This window comes from Erithacus rubecula (assembly GCF_903797595.1).
Source record: "Erithacus rubecula genome assembly, chromosome: 28".
Classification (NCBI taxonomy): domain Eukaryota; kingdom Metazoa; phylum Chordata; class Aves; order Passeriformes; family Muscicapidae; genus Erithacus; species Erithacus rubecula.
The window spans coordinates 3,125,944-3,143,761 of NC_136680.1; the positions used below are offsets into that span (position 1 = coordinate 3,125,944).

The window sequence follows — 17,818 nt, forward strand, 5'->3', positions numbered from 1 at the left end:
AGGGCGGGGATGCTTCACACTTGTGCCAGCAGATGACATTGTGTGCCAGTGGTGTGTGGGCAGTGCTGGCACCGTTGGGTGTGAACAGGGAGTGACTAATGGCACTGGGCTGACCTTTGTCTTCCCTTCTGGGATGGATTTTGGCTTCTTGTCCCAGAGCTGTCCTGGAAGGAGTGCCCCTTTGGTGTAATGAGTCCCTGCTGGGTGTAATGAGCTGTCCTCAGGCTGTGGGTGGCAGTGGCTCTTGCCAGGCCTAACCACTGCCCTGTGGCACGAATGGGTGCTGCGCAGGGCTAGAGGAGCAGGCAAGGTCATATCCTGCCTGCAAAAGCTGGCCTGGCAGCTGTCCTTGGGTCACCAAGCTCAGCATGGTGCCTGGGGACTCATTTGGAAACCAGTCCTGTGAAATTTAAACTAATTAGCAAGTCCTGAGCTGCTCACTAGCACTAATTGGCAAGCCTGGCTTGATTAGTTTTCCCCAGCACGTCCGTGGTTCCACATGGCACCATGTTCCTGGCAGAGCACTGCCCAGCTTGGGACACGTGTGGGGACAGAGCCACTGGTGGGGACAGGGCCATCCATCCCTGGAGGTGTCAGAGGGGATGTGAGTGGCACCATGGATGGGATGGGTCCCTGAGGAGTGACCCCATGGAGGCAGTGAGGGGGGGTCTCGTGTCCCCTCCCTGCCCAGGGTGTTTTTAAGGCAGGGGCCAGGCCTGGCTGTCCTGCTGTGATCTTGTTCCACGAGCTGGAATGATTAACTGGCACCAGCTCTGGCTGTGTTTACTGCTGCCACCCAACCGTGCTGAGCTCTCAGTGACCCTCAGCGCTTTCCCTCATGGCCCTGACCCCCCAAAACCAGCTGTAAACAGGGCCAGGGCTGAAACCCGAGTGTGCCCGTAACCAGATACTTCCTCCACGTGTGCCTGGTGTGCTCTGAAGTGAGCCTGGCATCGGCCAAACCCCAACAAAACCCCTAAATCTGATCTCTGCTCTGGGCTTCTATGTAGCAAAGTGCCAGATCTTCCCCCTCCAGCCGAACCCCCGGGATTTGGGGGGCTGGAGAGGCAAAGCTGCCGCGCACAGGGGCCGGGCACAGGCACTGACACACACTCCTGACACACGCGGGGAGGGATCGGTGGATTGGCTCTGCCGAGGGTTGGGAATCGCCCTGGGGACGTGGGGCTGGTGCCACCTCGTGGCTCCAGCAGCGGCGGAGCCGGGCTGGACGCGCGGGGCCGCGCACGGTGATGGGGTCCCGCCTGTGCCCATCGGGATGAGCCCCCCCGGCCACGGGAGCGGCAGCACCGCAGCCTCCTCATCCCTGGGAATGGCCAGAACCCCAACCCCCTCCCGAACCTGGCCGAGGCCGGGGTGAAGCTCCGCTCGGCATCGCCGCGGTTTCCGCCCGCGGGTGCCGCTGCTGCGAGCGCAATTTGAGCGAAATACTTTGCAAAACACGAGTGGGGCCAAGAGCAGCAGCGAAATGTCAGTGTCACGGGTGTCAGTGGCTGAGACACCGCGGCTGTGCCGCCGCTGCTGCACCTGGATTTAACTCACGTAGCTTTTAGGTTTTCAAGGGTTTTTTTGCTCTCTCAGCAAGTAAACACCGCCGCGTCAGGCAGACAAAACCACAAATTGCTTTTCATCTCCAGTGCTGTCCCAGATAAGGCCCGAGGCGGCGGCGTGGCCCCACGGGAAGGGGCTGGGGGGGCCCCATGGATCAGCCCCGTCCCGGCTGCCTGGCTGCGTCCTCCACAGCGCCGTGGGTTGAACCTCGGCTCCAAATGCTTGCTGTAATCTGTCCGGGTCAGTCGAGGAAAAACCATCTCAGCCCTGCTGCTTTGTGCACTTATTTTATATTTTTTGAATATATTTTTTTCCCTCTTTATTTTTTGCACTTTTTTTTTTTTTTCAGGTAGTTGGTGTTTGGTGCTGGGGCTTTTTGCATCCCCACCGGGATAGTGGTTCCAGAGGTAGCAGCCGGCTGGGATGGAGCTCTGCCTCTCTTCCCCATTCAGGCATGGAAACACCCTCGGCCCTGACTCTGCAGCTGCTTTCGCTCGGGTTTTATCGCCGGTGGAAGGTTGAGGCTGTAAATTGCATGGGCAAAACTTGTCCCAGTGCAATGCTGCATCGCCTTCTATGTCCCGGAAACCAGAAAAGCCCCTGAAAGCGGCGGTGCCACCCATGACCTGGGCACTCAGCATCCCACACAGCCTCTTCGCATTCCGTGGGACACCCCCGTGCCCGTCCTGCCGTCCAGCCCCACTGCTCCAACCTGGTGATGGCTACGGCACCGACTACTGCGGCAAGGGATCCCATCCTTCCCCATCCCTGATGATGATGGGTTTGTCGGAGATGAGCAGGGTAATGGGGATCAGCGGCTGGTGCTGCCCTTGCCTTCCCTCCTCCTCCTCCTCCTTCTCCTCCTCCTCCTGCTCCTCCTCTGCGGGTGGGTGCCCGCTGCAGCTGGTGCTGCCGGAGGATGGAGATCCCAGCGGGCTCAGCATGTCCTGCCTGCGGTAGGCGAAGGGCAGCTCGTCCTCACAGCCCGGCGGGGTCACCAGCACTGCCGCCGGCTGTTCCAGCGCGGGGCCGGGCTGTGCCACGTCGGGCGCTGGCACCGAGGTCTGGGAGCCCGTGTCTGTCGTCACCTCGCTGGGGTTCGGCTCTACCAGCAGCAGCTCGGCCAGGCTGAATCTCTCCGAGGGTTCCAGGAAGCCTCTGAAGAGCTGGCCCTAAGGGTTGGGTGGATTTGGGGTGGGATATTCCGTGCCAGGGCTGTGCCATGGGCATTTGGGGCTGTGGGATCTGCCCCCTCCTGCACCTTACACCTCACCTGGCTCATCTCGCTGGCCGAGAACTGGATGGCTTTGCTGCCCGCGGGCTTGGGAAGGGGTGGGAAGAGGAGGCGACCAAACCTGGGGAGGGAGTGGTTGGTGAGGGGGTGGGTAATGGTGGGGGTGGCCTGAGCGGCTCTGGGGTCGAGGGTGCTCCGTCACCTCTTTTTGGTCAGGTGGTAGATGGCAGCTGCCGCGGGGAGACCAAGCGATATGCTCAGGTACTTCAGATTGCCTAGCCACACTGCTCCCTGGGGACCTGAGGATAGGCATGGCTGGGGTGTGACATCCCTGGCCCAAACAGGGACACAGGAGAGGTTTTGGGGTGAGGGCGAGCACACAGCGGAGAGAACACCCCATGGAGAGTAAGGAGGGCATGAGGTCTCAGCCATTACCCAGCGCCTTGGTCTCGAAGTGCCACCAATCTCTGCAGGTCCCCTCGCTGTCCTCTGTCACCTCCCAAACACCCACCCTGTAGACTGTGGCAGGCTGGAGGTTTTGGAGGGTGTAGTTTGATGCCGTGGCATTCACTTCACTGTCTAGGCAAACAAATCCGAATGTGGGACAGTCTGGCGGCTGCCTGGGGCAGCACCCTCCTCCTGCCCCACGGGGATGGGGGGTCCCACTCACAGGTCTCGTTGTCCCCCTCGGCCGAGTGGCAGATGAGGTACTTGGCCAGCGCTCCGGGACAGGCGGCACGGGGGGACGGCGTCCACTGCAGCACAGCTGCGACATCTCCGCTGCTGATGTTGATGGGCACGAACAGCGAATCTGCGTGCAAAAAACGCGGGGTATTATTTCAGGAGAGCCCCCTGTGGAGTGAAGGAGGGCGCGGGTGCCCTGTGCTCGCACACGCACCGTTGCTGTGGTAGCGGTGCCACAGGGCGAAGGTGGCCCAGCCGCGCTCCTCGTCCCAGCCGTGCACGGCCAGGCGGTGACAGCCCGGCGCTCCCAGCGCTCCTGCGGAGGAATTGGGCGCTCTTTACACCCTCTGCCCCCGGCTGGGGGGACAGCGGGGGGCTTGGGGCGCTCCCTTGCCTCTCTGCACGTGTCTGCTGTTAGCAGGGAATTCCTGCTGGATGCAGACTCCCTGTTTCGGAGGCCCTGGCAGCGTCTGCTGCTCGAAGCAGAAAGCATCGCCAGGGACCGGCGCTTCCCACTGCGCAGTCACGGTGCCTCCGGCCACTCTGATCTCTTTGAAGCTGAGATCTGGGATGAAACGGGGGATAATTGGGGTAGATGGAAGAAATAACGCCCTGAGGGCTGCCAGGGGAGCAGCATTTTTAGAGGGGCAAGTACCCGCTCGCTGCTCTGGCGGCACACGGAGCTGCCGCGCCGGCCCCGGCCCCGCGGCATTGACCGCGGTCAGCAGGATTTCGTATTCCGCCCCGGAGAGGGTGAGGTTGTGCTCTGTCTCCTCCCAGCCCAGCTCCACAGAGTCCTCCTCATCTGACTCTGCACAGCCACACGCCAACATGTGGACGTCCAGCTTGTAGGTGACATTCCTCTGCTCCTTGAGGACTGGCTGGGGAGGAAAAGGGGGTGACTCGGGGGATGAAATTGTGGGGGATACGCAGGAGGGCCCCCAGGGATGCCACTGTACCTGCCAGCTCAGCCTCAGCACCCGCTGCCCATCTCTCCCCAGTTTGCCCAGTCGATGGCTCAGCACCGGGCTCCATAGGATTTCTGCAGGAGGAACAAGCCTGACTGAGCCATCAACATTTTTGGGAGCTGTTGGGATCTCACCAGGCTCCTCTCCTCTTCCTCACCCTCGGGAACAGAGATGTTGCTGCTCCAGTCACTCCAGTAGCTGCTCCAGTGGGGAGACTTGCGCCGGAGCTGGACCACGAAGGTGCCATTGACCCCCAGGGCACAGGTCACTAGAGAGGGGTGGCAGGGTCAGCTGGGGGGTGACCCCTCCTTTCCCTGACTTTTGGCCATCACAGGCTGCTGGCTGAGAAGCACACCCGGGAGATGCTTGTCCCAACAACCCCACAGGACAAACCAACCTGAGACATCTCCACCTGTCACCATCACAGTCTCACATGTCACCTGCAGAGAGAACCAGGCATGGAGACACCCACCCAGTAAAACCAGTGCTTTACTGTGACATCAATGCTGCCCTGTGATCTCCAAACATCCCAGGGGCTGGGAGAGCCAAAGAGTGAGGGGACATGGTGGCCAGGGGTCCCCTCAATTCTGGGACCCTCCTGGCACAACTGAGAGGGATGGGGGTCCCCAGCTGTGAGAGCTTCACTGGGGACAAGCATCCGGATTTGATCTGTTGTCGTCATTAGTATAATCTGGGGTTTTGTCTGTGTAATCCCTGAGAATCCTGTTATGGGCAGCAGCAGGATCCCACAGCCAGAGGACAAAGCAGAGCTGATAACGCAGTAAAACAGATGGGACACAGCTGGGTTTGGGGGGGACAGTGACATCATTGAGCCCCCACACTCCCTGGGCTGCTGTGGTGCTCCTGACTGTCCTGTCAGTCACTGCCAGCTCCAGCAAACAGAGTTTTTACCTGTGTGCAGTTTTTACTGGTGTGCAGTTTTTACCTGTGTCCAGCTGCTGTCTCCCACCCTCCAGAAGCGAGCCTCATGCTGTGGCAGCTGCTCCAAGCCGTAGCACTGTAGCTTTGGCACCTGCACTCTCAGCTGGCCACCAGTCTTGGAGAAGGACATCTTATAAGGAGGTGGATCCAGTTTGACTGGAAAGATAAGGAGTTTTTGAGTGGTCTGTCTGTTTTTAGTGCCGGTGCTAGCTGCCAGCCTGGTCCCTGGGGCACTCACAAGCTTTGTTGAGGTAAAGGGTGTGGTTGGGGGTCCTGTAGACCTGGTCCCCCCAGCGTGCCTCCACCCAGGCCGTGGTGTTCTCCAAGATGAACACTCTGCCATGTGAGGTGCTGTAGTTGGTCATCGTGCCCACCTCGAACCGGCGGCACTCGCTGCGCTTCTCAGAGCTGGGGAGGGAGAGGGCGCAGGGTGAGATCCGGACACATCCCGGGGGCTCCCTCTCCCCGCGGCGCTGCTCAACTCACCAGAAGTTCAGGACGTAGGAGGTGTTGCCGGCGGGGCCGAGGGGCGGCCAGGAGCAGTGGAAAAACTTGGGGATGCTGCATTTCTTCCAGCAGGAGACGTCGTGGGCTGTCCCGGTGCCTGCGGGACGGGGCAGTGACTGGAGGCTCCTGCATCCCAAACTCCATCCCGCGCATGGAGGGAGCAGTGGTGCCATGAGCAGTGCTTGCCATGCTGCTCAAATGGGGAATCAGAGCAGCTGTACCGGGGATTGTCACCCCAAGCTCCTCGTGTTCCCCCCCGCCGGTGATGCGGCGCTGGCCGGTGCCACTCGTCCCGGCTCCTGCCTGCTGCCAGCAGGGATTCACTATTTTTACTCCGTCCCTGTGGTTTTGGGTGAGTATCTCCATCTCTCTCTGGGAGCTCCCCAGGTCTTATCACCCCCGAATCATTCATTGAAAGTCTTCTGAAGTTATCTCTCATCTCCCAGCACCGCAGGAGGACTTACCGCCCTGCGCCAGCGCCGCCAGCGCCGCCAGCAGCCAACCCAGCATGGCCCAGCCGGGCTGTCCCACAGCGGACCCGGGCTCCGCTGCCCTTCCCGGCTGCCCCCCAATCCCCCGGCAGCCCCGGGTGCCCCTCTCGGGCGCGGCGGCAGCCCCGGTGCTCAGCGCAGCTTCCCGCCCTTGGGGTTTCCTCTTCTGCTCAGAGTGTGCCGTTCCCAGGCAGGGCAGAGCCCTAGACGTGAGTGCATGCCCGACTTTTACCAAAAACAAAAGAGAAAGCAACCAAAATATCCCCGTTTTTTGCCGGTAAAGCTGCCGGGATGAGGCCAGCCCTGCCCCACCGCATGTCCCGGCCGCGCCACGTGCCCCGGCACAGGAGAAGCGCAAGGCAAGCGAAAGATGAGTCTTGGGGTTTTTGGTGGGTGGTTTCTTTTTTTTTTTCTTTGGTTTTTTTTTTTTCTCTTTCACAAAGTATGTTTCTAGTCCTCTGCCCGTAACTGGGTGGATCTCCAGCGGCTGCTCCAAGGTTGGGGTTCTCTGGGATTTTTGGGGGCGTCTGTTGTGCTGGTGCCCAGAGCCGCTCATTGCCTGCGCCGCGAGAACAAAGCCTCAGTGAGGCAGGAGAGCGCAGTGGCACCAGAGCCGTGTGACGGGCGGCTGAGCCGGGACGCGGAGCCGGGTGGCACCGAGGCCGCGCACAGAGTGCCCTTGTTCCCGCAGAAAGCGGCCCCTTGTGTGGCGCCTGCTCGGGGCCGGAGGGCGGCGGTGGCGGGAGTGTCCCTGAGCTGGGACAGCGTGGGCACGGCCGGGCTGGGGGCACAGAGGGTCCCCTGGCACCTCCTGACCTTCTCTGGGTGTCCCCCTGTCCTGCCTGGGGTGGGGGTACGCACCAAACCGTGCCAAACTGGACCGTGTGGGCTTTGCTGTGCCCCAGCAGACAGCAGGACTGGGCTGGACTGGGCTGTGCCATGCTGGACTGTACTGGGCAGTGATGGCCCAGGCCATATGCTCTGTGAGACAGTGTGGCAACCAGGACAGACCTGGGCTGGACCACACCAAACTCCCAACCCCACGCCCTGCTGTGCCAGCCCCAGGCCTTGCCATGTTGGCTGTACCATGCCAGGCAGGTTGTGTCAGTCCCAGGCCATCATGTGCCAGAGCAGTTGTGCTGGGCTGTGTCCAGCCAGGAAGGCTGTGCCAGGCCTGAGCTGTCCCGTGCTGTGCTGTGTTGGCCTGGGCTGTGCCCTGCCATGCTGTGCCATTCCACACTGTGCCATGATGTGGCAGGCTCTGCAGTGCCAGGATGTGCTGAGCCAGGCAGACTGTGCCAGCCTTTGCCAAGCCCATCATGAGTATATTGTGCCATGCCATGCCAGACTGTGCCATTCTGGGCTGTACTGAGCCAGGCAGATTGTGCTAAACCCAGAATGTATCATGCCCTGTCACTCCCACACTCTACCATGCCGTGCCAGTCCTGTGCCATATGCCACTCCAGCCCCAAGTTGTGCCAGGCCCATGTCATTTCAGCCTCATGCCTTTGATGCCGATATTGTGCTCTGTCATTCCAGCCCTGGTCTGTGTGGGTATCATGCCGTGCTGTGCCATCCCCAGGCCATGCCAGCCTTATGCCATGCCATGCCATCCCTGTGCTGTGCAATCCCCAGGCCATGCTGTGCCAAACCATCTCATGCTGGGCTGTGCCAGACCCACACTGGACCATGCCAGCCCCATGTTGTGTTGTGCCAGTGCCATGCCATGCCATGCCATGCCATGCCATGCCATGCCATGCCATGCCATGCCATGCCATGCCATGCCATGCCATGCCATGCCATGCCATGCCATCCTCAGGCCGTGCCAGACCCATGCTGTGCTGTGCGGTTCTGGCACTGTGCCATGTGGGTCCTATGCCAGGCTGTGCCAACCCCATACCATGTCAGCCCCATGTTGTGCCAGCCCCATGCTGTGCCATGCCAGCCCTATGCCATGTCAGCCCCATGCCATGCCGTGCCAACCCCATGCCGTGCTGTGTCAGGCCCATGCCATGCTGTGCCACGCCAGCCCTATGCCGCACCAGCGCCATGAAATGTCAGTTCCATGCTGTGCCACGGCACCCCAGCCCCATGCTGTGCCATGCCAGCCCTGTGCCATGTCAGCCCCATGCCCCGTGCCGTGCCAGCCCCGTGCCGTGCCGTGCCGTGCCGTGCCGTGCCGTGCCGTGCCGTGCCAGTCCCGGGCTCTGCGCTGATGCGCGTCCGGTGACGCGCTGGGGCCGCTGGGCGGCGCCCCGGGCGCACCGGCGGGGCGGACCGGGCGCACCGGGCGGAGCGGGCGCAGCGGGAGGCGGCGGCGGCGGCGGCGCGGCGGGATGGACGAGCCCAGCATCCTGCGGCGCCGGGGTCTTCAGGTGAGCACCGGGCACGGGCACCGGCACCGGCAGCGCTGCCCGGCGGGGCGGGGGCGGGAGGGAGCGCGGGGAGCCCGCTCCCGGTGAACCCGGGCTGGGGGGTGCTCGGTTCTGCAAGGGGTGGGCGCTGCGGGGGCGCGGGGGGCGGGCGCTGTGGGTGGGAGGTGGGTGCTGTGAGTGAGAGGTGGGTGCTCCGGGTGGGAGGTGGGTGTTCGGGGTGAGGGGTGGGTGTTCCGGATGCGGGTCTGCGGGGGGTGGGTGCTGTGAGTTGAGAGGTGGGTGCTCCGGGGGTGGGTGTGCAAAGGGTGGGTGCTGTAGGTGAGCAGTGGGTGCTCCGGGTGCGTGTGAAGCGGGTGCTGCGTGTGCAAGAGGGGGGTGCTGCGGATGGGAGTCGGGTGTTCTGCGTGAGGGTGCGGGAAGTGGGTGCTGTGTGTGAGAGTGGGGGGCTCTGCGTGGGTGCATGTGAGAGGTGGGTGCTGAGGGTGAGAGGTGGGTGCTGCGGGGGCCAGAGGTGGGTGCAGTGTGTGAGCAGCGTGGGACCGGTGGGACAGGAGCCGGGCACCCACCTGGGAGCCTGGCCCGGTCTGAGCCCCAGCTATGTGGGGTGTTCGGGGGGGCTCCCGTGGAGCTCCGTGGTCCCTCCAGTCCAGCTCCCGATGTCGGTTCGTGCCGAACCGCTGTGCCAGCCCCTCTCCGAGCTCCTCTATTTCCTGGCGTTCCTGCTCCCTTAGGCAGAGGGACGCCGCTCATCCTCCTGCCCATCCTGCACCCGCTCCCGCAGGAACCCGGCGCTCACTGCCGCGCTCGGAGCGGGGATGACCGGGGACCCCCCGGCTCGCAGAGCTGAGTGCTGAGCCGGATTTTCCGGGTGACCTGACGCCTCCATCCCCATCTGCAGTATCCGGGGGGCCCGGGCGGAGCTGTCGGAGCGGTTGGAGGATGGCACGGCGCTGCCTTCATCCGAGCTGGCAGCTCCGCGGGCAGCTGCGCTCCGCTGCACGCTCAGCCCGGGAGAGAGCCCTGTGCGGGAGCTGCCTACCCGCGGATGCGGATGGACAGAGCCATGGCCCTGGGCTTTGGGGCTTCCGGCTGTGGGTGTCGTTCCTGGCAGTCCCGGGAAGCGCAGAGCCCTGGGACCCGGCTGGGTGCCCACATGCCCACGGCAGGAGGGATGGGAAGGGACTCCGAGCAGGGGCTTAATCCCACCTCGCTAAGCAGCAGTGCCCCAATACCATCCTGATTCCATCCCTGATGCCATCTCTAACGCCATCACTGATGCCATCCTCTGTGCTATCCCTAATGCTGTTCTCACAGGGATCAGCTGATGGTTAATCCTGGCTCCCACTGGCACTTGCTGAAGGGAGATGCACAGTGCTGGACAGGACTATCAGGCACCCTGTGGGTGCTGGCTCTGTGACACCACCCCACATGGGTCCTCAGGGCCACCGGGGGATGCTCTGGGTGTCCCTGGGGACACAGAATGGCCGGACAGCCCCTGCCAGTGAAGGGTGTTGGGTTCTCTGTCCTCTTGCACTCATAGACGGATGTGGGGGAGCACGGGGGACAGTCCCCTGTTCCATCTGAGCAGTAAAACCCTCAGCGTGACCCTCCTCCCCCGCGCAGGGGGTGGTGGCCAGCGGCACAGCTCCGGGTGCGGGTGAGGATCCGGGCTGGGTGACAGCGGAGCTGGCTGAGGGTGCTGGGGGGGCTCCCCGTCCATGTAAGAGCCCCAGCCGGGCCTGGGCTCAGCCCATGCTGGGAGCGCAGGGACACCCACACCCGCGCCGTGTCCCTGTCCCTGCACCCACAGACAGGTCCCCTCCACCCCGGGGCAGACACGCACCCGTGGGCCCGGGGCTGCCGAGTCCCCGTGCACCCAGGCATGATGTCACCCGTTGCCATGGCGATGCTGCTGCATCACTGCGTTGCAGCGCGCCCCAATCCCGGGATTTCCACAGGGGTTGCGTGGCGTGGGCAGAGGGATGGGGCTCGGATACCCCGGGGGATTGGGGGGTGTATGGGCGCTGCTGGGGGCCCCCACACGGGGGGCAGCAGCTCCAGCCCACAGGGAGCTCCGTGCCTGTGCCAAAAATGGGTCTGGGCTGCTCAGGGGTAGGGGAGCAGTGGGCAGAGGACCCGGGCAATGATGGGGCATTAACCAGCACTTGCAGCTGCCACAGGTCTCTGTGTCCCATGGTGTGCCAGGGCACACATCAGCCTGTCCACATTGTGCCACTCCCAGAGTGCTGGTGGTATCTGTGACACTCTGTGGGGTGGCAGGTGGCACAGGGGTGGGCACCAGAGCAGTGCTGGAGTCTGATGGTGCCCAACATGCCAGGAGGATGGCACTGGCCTGTGTTCCTGTCCCCAGCTGCCCTTTGGCCCCTTGCACCACCTGTGAGCAAACAGTTCTCACAAGAAATATTCCCAGAGGCTGGAAAAATAAATAACGTAGGGGCTGCTGGCTGCTCCCCACACTCGGGATTGGGGGGGACAAGGTGGGGGACAGGGTGAAGCCACCATCCTGGGGCCATGCTCCAGCTGGGCACAGGGGTGCTGCTCCCACTGCACCACCCTTATTCCATCACTTCTGGGCCTGGCTGTGGGGCCACCAGCCCTGGGGCCACTGGAAGCTGTGCTCTCGTGCTGGCCCGGGGTGGGTGATTTGTCACCCTCACCTGGCACTGCAGGTGGGGATCGATTCTGTGGTGACAGCCAGGTGTGGCAGCGGGGGTGCTGCCAGGTGTGTGGATGTGGGGTCCTGCAGATGGGCACCCCCCGACCCCCAGGGCCACACTCTGACCCTCCTCTCGCTTGTTTTGTTGCAGAAGGAGCTGAGCCTGCCGCGCCGAGGAAGAGCGTAAGTCCCCGAGCTGGGCACCCGGGGCGAGGGGTGGGGTGTCACCGAGAGGGCCACACCTGGGGACACAGCACTGGCACCGTGGGTGGCAGCAGGGATGGCTGTTGAATGGCACCAGGGCTTGTTGTCCTGAAATACGGAGTGGCATCATCATGTTCTCTGGCACTACAGGGACCTGACTGCTCATCTCCTAGGGTGCACTGGGATGTGCTGGGGTTAACTGGGCTGTACAGGAGTGTGGTGTGCTCTGCTGTAGGTGTGTTTGGGGTTCTAAGCAGTACTGGGGTGTACTGGGGTGTGTGGGGGTGTACTGGGGTGTGTTGGGGTGTGTTGGGGTGTGTTGGGGTGTTCTAAGCAGTACTGGGGTGTACTGGGGTGTGTTGCGGTGTTCTATGAAGGATTGGAGTGTACTGGGGTGTACTGGGGTGCTCTAAGCAGTACTGGGGTGTACTGGGGTACCCCGGGGTGTGGTAGGAGGCTGCAGAGATGCCCTGGGTGTTTGTGCTGGGCTGTGCTGGGGATGCACGGCAGGAGCACTGGGCCGGTGTTAGGGATGCACTGAAGCCATAGCGGCACGGTTAGGGATGCACCGGGGCTGTACCGGGGCTGTACCGGGGCCGTGCAGGGCTGGCAGTGTCTCAGCAGCGGCAGCGCCCCGGCACATCCCGGGAGCGGCGCGGATCGGGGCCGGGTGCGGGGGGATCCGGGAGCTGCCGTGCTCTGCCGTACCGAGCCGTGCCGTGCCGTGCCGTGCCCTACCGAGCCGCGGGGGCGGGCCCGGGCCCGGCTGACCGAGCAGGGAGCCCCGTCGAGGCCGCCGGTGCCGCCCGCCCGCGGGAGCCGCCCAGCGCGGGGGCAGCCGGTGCGGCGGGAGCGGAGCGGGGCGGCGGCGGGATGAAGTCGCGTCGGGACAGGCTGAGGATCCCCTCGCTGACCTTGGAGTGAGTCGGAGCCGGGGCGGGGCTCGCTGGTACCGCCACCGGCACCGGCACCGGCACCGGGGGAGGGCGACAGGACCCCGGGCCATCCCCGTCCCGCTCTTTCCCTGTCCCGGCACATGCCCCATCCCGGTCCACTCCTATCCCGCTGCATCTCCACCCCCGGGCCGCAGGTCCTGGTCCTTTTTCCTGCAGTCACAGACCCGGACCCTGCCGGTGACGGCCCCCGCGGCAGCGCCAGACCACCCGCTGTCTTTCTCAGACCCTGCAGTGTCCCTGCTGTCCTCTGCGCTCCCCCTACAGCCCTGCCTCACTTTCCTTGCCTGACCCCCCCAGCCCATGTCCCCTCCGCTCTGGGCCCCCGGCCCCCTCCAAACCCAGGGGACTGTGCCACCGAGGGGCCGCCAGCGCCATCCATCACCCAGTGACACCGCGCCGGCACGTCTTGCCTTGCAGCTTGTCTCCGAGCAGCCAGAGCCCAACGCTGCTGAGCCCCTGCAGCCCCTGCAGCCCCTGCAGCCCCTGCAGCCCCTTACTAACCCTGCACCCCTGGAGGTAAGAGCCCCCCAAACCCTCCCTAGGAACTGTGGCCACCTCCAGGGAATGAGGGGGGAGAGGTGGAGATGGGGACAGAAAGAAGGGTCAGCTCCACCAGGGATGTCCTGTGGCACCCCAAAAGGGTACGACTGTTTGATGGGACACATGGAGTGATGTGGATGGGGTCTGTGCCACCCCCTGCACACCTCAAAACCAGGCTGGATGTGCTGCTGGCTTTGTTCTGCTACTGACTGGTCCATTTTGGGGAGCCCCAGTGGGAATGTTGTGGCAGCAGCTCAAGCTTACCTCTGTGCACCCCTGTTGTGAAGGGGGACTTCCAGAAGGGCAGGGCACGGTGATGGGAGCAGGATGGGAGTGGGGATGGCACCTGGGAAACTTTCTTTGTCACGTTTTCTGGTTGAAAGTGAGGAGGGGTTGCTCCGAGGGGATGGCTTCCCCCTGTCTACTCCCCCCTCTACCTTCCCCCAAAAAGCCACTTGCGGTTCCCCACCGGTGGAGGTGGTGGCCGAGCCCTGTGCCCTGTGCCAGCTGCGCTCTGCCCTGGGGACAAGGTGCAGCAGCTGCGCTGGCAGCGGCGGCCACACCCCGCCCTGTGCCCCGTGGCACCCGCGGCACGGAGCTGCTCCTGCCCGGCAGCCGGGGGTGCCGCCGGTGCCTCCGTCCGTGCCGGGGAGCGAGCAGCTGGTGCCGGCAGAGCGGGATCCGTGGGGAGCTCTGCCGCTGCTCAGCAACAGGCAGAGCCATTTGTGGGCAGCTCGGCAGGGGCCGGGTGCTGCCTGTGCCCTGCCTGCACAGGGGGCACTGCCTGCTGGCCCCCTCCGCTAGCCCTGCCTGGCCACTGCTTGCCCCACAGTGACTGCAGTGTGTGGGAAAACCAGCGTGGCCTTGTGAATGCTCAGCTGAGGCCTTGAGGAGAGAGGTTTTGGGATGCTCACGGTGGGGATGAAGTGGTGACAGCGAGGGGGATGAGGATGGGGACAAGGACAGGCAGTCTGTGCTGGTGTCTCCTGGCTGCTGGGCAGGATCCAAGGGGAAAGGTGCTGAGCCCCTGCCCAACCCAGCAGCACTGGGATTTCTGGCTGTGGCCCCGGCCTGGTGAGTGTGGCCATGCCACCCCACACAGCTTGGGAGGCTCTGGTGGCCCTGGAGTGCCACCACGCAGGAGCATGGGTGTCACTGGGTCTGTGCTGGGATCTCCCTGCTGAACGGGAAAGCCGCTGTGGTGGGAGGCTGCAGGGTGGGTGCCCTCAGAGGACACATCCCATGGGTGCCAGGGTGCTCCCAGGGAGCCCCAGGCTTTGGGGCTGCCCCCGCTGGCTTAGGGGATGATATTTGTGCCCCTCGAATGCATCAGCAGCAGATGTTGAATCTCTCTGGTAATCCTGACCCCATTTTGGGGTGCTGCCCTGTCTCTATGATAACCTGAATCACATTTTGGGGTGCTGCCCCGTCTCTGGGTTAACCCTGACCCCATTTTGGGGTGCTGCCCTGTCTCTATGATAACCTGAATCACATTTTGGGGTGCTGCCCCGTCTCTGGGTTAACCCTGACCCCATTTTGGGGTGCTGCCCTGTCTCTATGGCACTCTCCATCTCCTCTTGGGGTGCTGCCCACCTCCAGCCCAACCCTGACCTTACCCTGGGGTGATGCCCCATCCCTACCGTAACCCCGACCCAGTTTTGTTCCGCTGCCGCCTTTCCGCGGTAACCCCCCCACCCCCACTTCCTCTCCTTTTGGGGGGTGATCCCCCCATCTCCATGGAAACCCCGACCCCGTTTCGGGGCGCTGCCCGTTTCCATGGTAACCCCTTCGCCGCCGGGCGGGAAGGGGCGGGCGGCAGCGGGAGGCGGCGGCGGCGGCGGCGGGAGCCCGGCCCCGCTCCGGCCCCGCTCCGGCCCCGCTCCGGCCCCGCTCCGGGCCCCGCACAGTCCCGGGGGCGCCGCTCGGTGCCGGGAGAGCCGCTCGGTGCTGGAGGACGCGGCCGGGCCCCGGCGGGGCCACGATGTCGGACCCGAGCTGCTGGGGAGCCGCCCCGCCCGGTTACCGGGGCCAGCGGGCGGCTGGCGCCCTCCTCCAGCGCTCCAAGAGGTACCGGCGGCCGCCACCGGCACCGGGGGGGCTCCGGCGGGACGGGCTCGGGGTGGGAGCGGCGCCGGGGTCCGTGGTTTGGGGGGGATTCATCGGGCTGCGTGGTGTGGGGGGTGGGCACGGGTGTGCGTGACTGGGAGGGGGGGATGTGTCTTTGCATCGGGGGCACACGTGGTGTGTGGGTTTGGGGGTCCCTACACCACGGGGGTGTGTGTTTTTGGGGGGGGTCTGAGTGCACCAGAGGATGGACCAGAGTGTGTGGTCTGGGGGGGAGCATGCGTGTGGTGTTTTAGCACTTGGGAGGCACAATGGGGTGTGTGGTTTGAGGGGGTCTGTGTGCACTGTGGGATGCAGCAGGGTGCTTGGTTTGGGAGAGGCAACAATGCATGGGGGGCTGGGCACCAATTGTGTGATATAGAGGGGGGCTGTGCATCAGGGTGTGTGGATTCTGGGTGATCACAGCACTGGGGGTCACATGTGGGTGTGTGGGTTTGGGGGGCTCTCCACCACAGCTGCATCTTTTTGGGGGGTGCTGGTGGAGGCAACACCCTCCAGATCCCGAGTGTGGTGGGGTGGGCTGTGCAGTGTTGGGTGGGTTGCTTGGGACCCCAGTGTCATAAGAGATGTGGGGTTTAGGGTTCCTGAGCATTAGGAGATATTTTGGGGTGCTCTGTACCCATCCTTCGTGTGTGTGGGTTTGGAGGGGATGTCTTACATGTTCGAGGGGGGGGCATACCCCTGTGACCCCCTGTGCCAAGGTGGACACTACTGATGGGATGGATCCCATGTGGCACATGGCCTGAGCCAGGGTGAGGGTCCCCAGGGTGCCTGGAGGGGTGGGAAGGCACCAAAGCTCCAGGGGGGCAAAGAACTCCCACCCCCTTTGGCAGCAGGGCTGGGGCAGTGCTGGGGGATGCAGAAATGGGGTGCAATGGGACTCCCCAGGTTTCCAGCTGCAAGGCCAGGCCTGACCCAGGCAGGCTAGGGGGATACACTCCTGAGGAGGGGGACAGGAGGTGCAGAGCACCCCCTGAGCTCCCCAGGTGTGGGTGGTGGAGGCTGGGACCTCCATCCAGCAGGTTGGGGGGGGCTGTAGCTGGCTCAGGCATCAAACCCTGCCAAGGCTTTGTGTGACTGAGGTGTTGAAGCCTCTGCGGAGGCAGAGCAGAGAGATTCCCATTGTTGCTGTCTCTCAGTGTCAGTGTGAGCTGGCACAAAGCAGCACGGTTGCTTAGCAAAGGTATCCATCCCATCCCAGCCCTGCCTCACCTGGGCTGTGGGAATTCCTGCTGCCAGTGCACGAGGACAGGCAAAGAGGGCCCTTAATAATTAAGAAGAGGCACTGGATGGGGTTTTCCAATCTGAGGTGGCCAAGCTGGGGGGGCTCTGGGAGAGATGTGTAATTGGAAAGATGATCTAGGCAGTCATCTGTCTCCAGCTGAGCCTGATGAGGCTGTAATTCTCATGAAGGGCAGAGGATTTGCTCTTCTTTCATTGGTATTCCTAGAATCCACGGTGAGGACCGCTCTGGCCTATTTAACAGAAAGCATATGATCTTATTTAGTGGGATTAAGAGGTTTGAGGGATCCTAATTTCCCGTGGGGGGACGTGGAGATGGGCAGGAGAGCTGGTGCTCGATGTTGACAAGGTTCTCCTTCTCCTCGGATGCTGCCCGTGGCTGCTCACACCTCAAACAGCACAGGAGAACAGCCCAGCACACCTGACAGGTACCATTTCCTACCCACCCCCGGGGGTGCAGGGACATGCAGGGATGCACCTCAGGGTGCTGGGCAGGTTCTTGAGGCTTTTTTTGCAGTGCAAAGAAATAAATCAATCCATACTCACCTTGTTACCCTGTGATTCCCTTTGAGGATTTAGGATTTTGCTCTTGGGGGGTGCCTGATGTGTTACTTGGTGCTCCAGGGTGGGTTGATAGGAGCACCCACAGTGCTTTTGGCTGGGGTGGGATGAGAGGTCAGAGTGAAGGTGTGGTGGGGTCTGTGCCAGGCAGCAAGTTGCATTTCACATCACCATCCAGATCCTGTTCCTCATCCCAGCCCCATTCCAGCCCTCTCCCATCTCCATCCCCGAGGGCAGCCGAGTTCAGCGCTGTCACAAGTCATGGAGGACAAATGTCATGGAGAAACTTGGGATGCAGCTGCTTGGTTCAGCAGCTTTCAAAGTTAAATACGAATTTTTCCCATTGGAAAGCAATTTTTTTTTCCCAGAACGCGGTGATCCATGGCACTTCCCCAGATCTCCAGGCACATTGGAGCTGTTGGGGGATAAGGAGCCAGCAAGGAAGGGAGCTGGGAGCACAGACACGTGCTCCCGGTCACGCAGCAGGAGCGGAGCCGCCTGCTCTGCCCTTTGAGATTGCGCCTATTCCCTTATCACCGCCCGACCCGCCCTGCTCCCTCCACCCGCACCCACTTGGTCCCAAACCGGCTGTTTTCTGCCTGGGGTTCACCTGCCTGCAGCAGGCAGCGGGCTGGCAGCTGGCACACGGTGCTCTGATATCCTGGGGAGTTTTAGGGGCGGATCCCGCGGGAGAGCAGCAGGAGCTGCAGCCCCTTTGTGCTCCCACAGCCCTGACCCCGAGCC

The 17,818-nt window shown here is 63.1% G+C and overlaps 2 protein-coding genes across 15 annotated transcripts in view; one reads left to right on the forward strand and one right to left on the reverse strand.

Annotated features, from left to right (window-relative positions):
- Positions 1 to 17,818, forward strand: part of MAST3 (microtubule associated serine/threonine kinase 3) — a gene marked incomplete at its 5' end in the record, with an annotated part of 38,876 nt that overhangs the window by 2,620 nt on the left and 18,438 nt on the right. For 3 of the 14 annotated variants that reach the window (XM_079328256.1, XM_079328262.1, XM_079328258.1), the window contains one exon: positions 11,599 to 11,630. In XM_079328256.1, the coding sequence (XP_079184382.1) occupies positions 11,599 to 11,630 (32 nt within the window). Of the gene's footprint in view, positions 1 to 8,620; positions 8,771 to 11,598; positions 11,631 to 12,509; positions 12,572 to 13,024; positions 13,124 to 14,942; positions 15,215 to 17,818 lie in introns of those variants that run through there. The other 11 variants (XM_079328259.1, XM_079328260.1, XM_079328265.1 and 8 more) reach the window with 8 other exon arrangements.
- On the reverse strand, positions 1,928 to 6,798 carry IL12RB1 (interleukin 12 receptor subunit beta 1). The gene is given in 15 exon segments (XM_079328270.1): positions 1,928 to 2,741; positions 2,843 to 2,924; positions 3,006 to 3,102; positions 3,239 to 3,382; positions 3,474 to 3,614; positions 3,702 to 3,803; positions 3,882 to 4,052; positions 4,143 to 4,368; positions 4,447 to 4,529; positions 4,613 to 4,723; positions 4,853 to 4,895; positions 5,402 to 5,553; positions 5,636 to 5,877; positions 5,879 to 6,001; positions 6,369 to 6,798. Coding segments are annotated over 14 exon segments (2,118 nt in total). The 5' UTR covers positions 5,965 to 6,001; positions 6,369 to 6,798; the 3' UTR covers positions 1,928 to 2,303.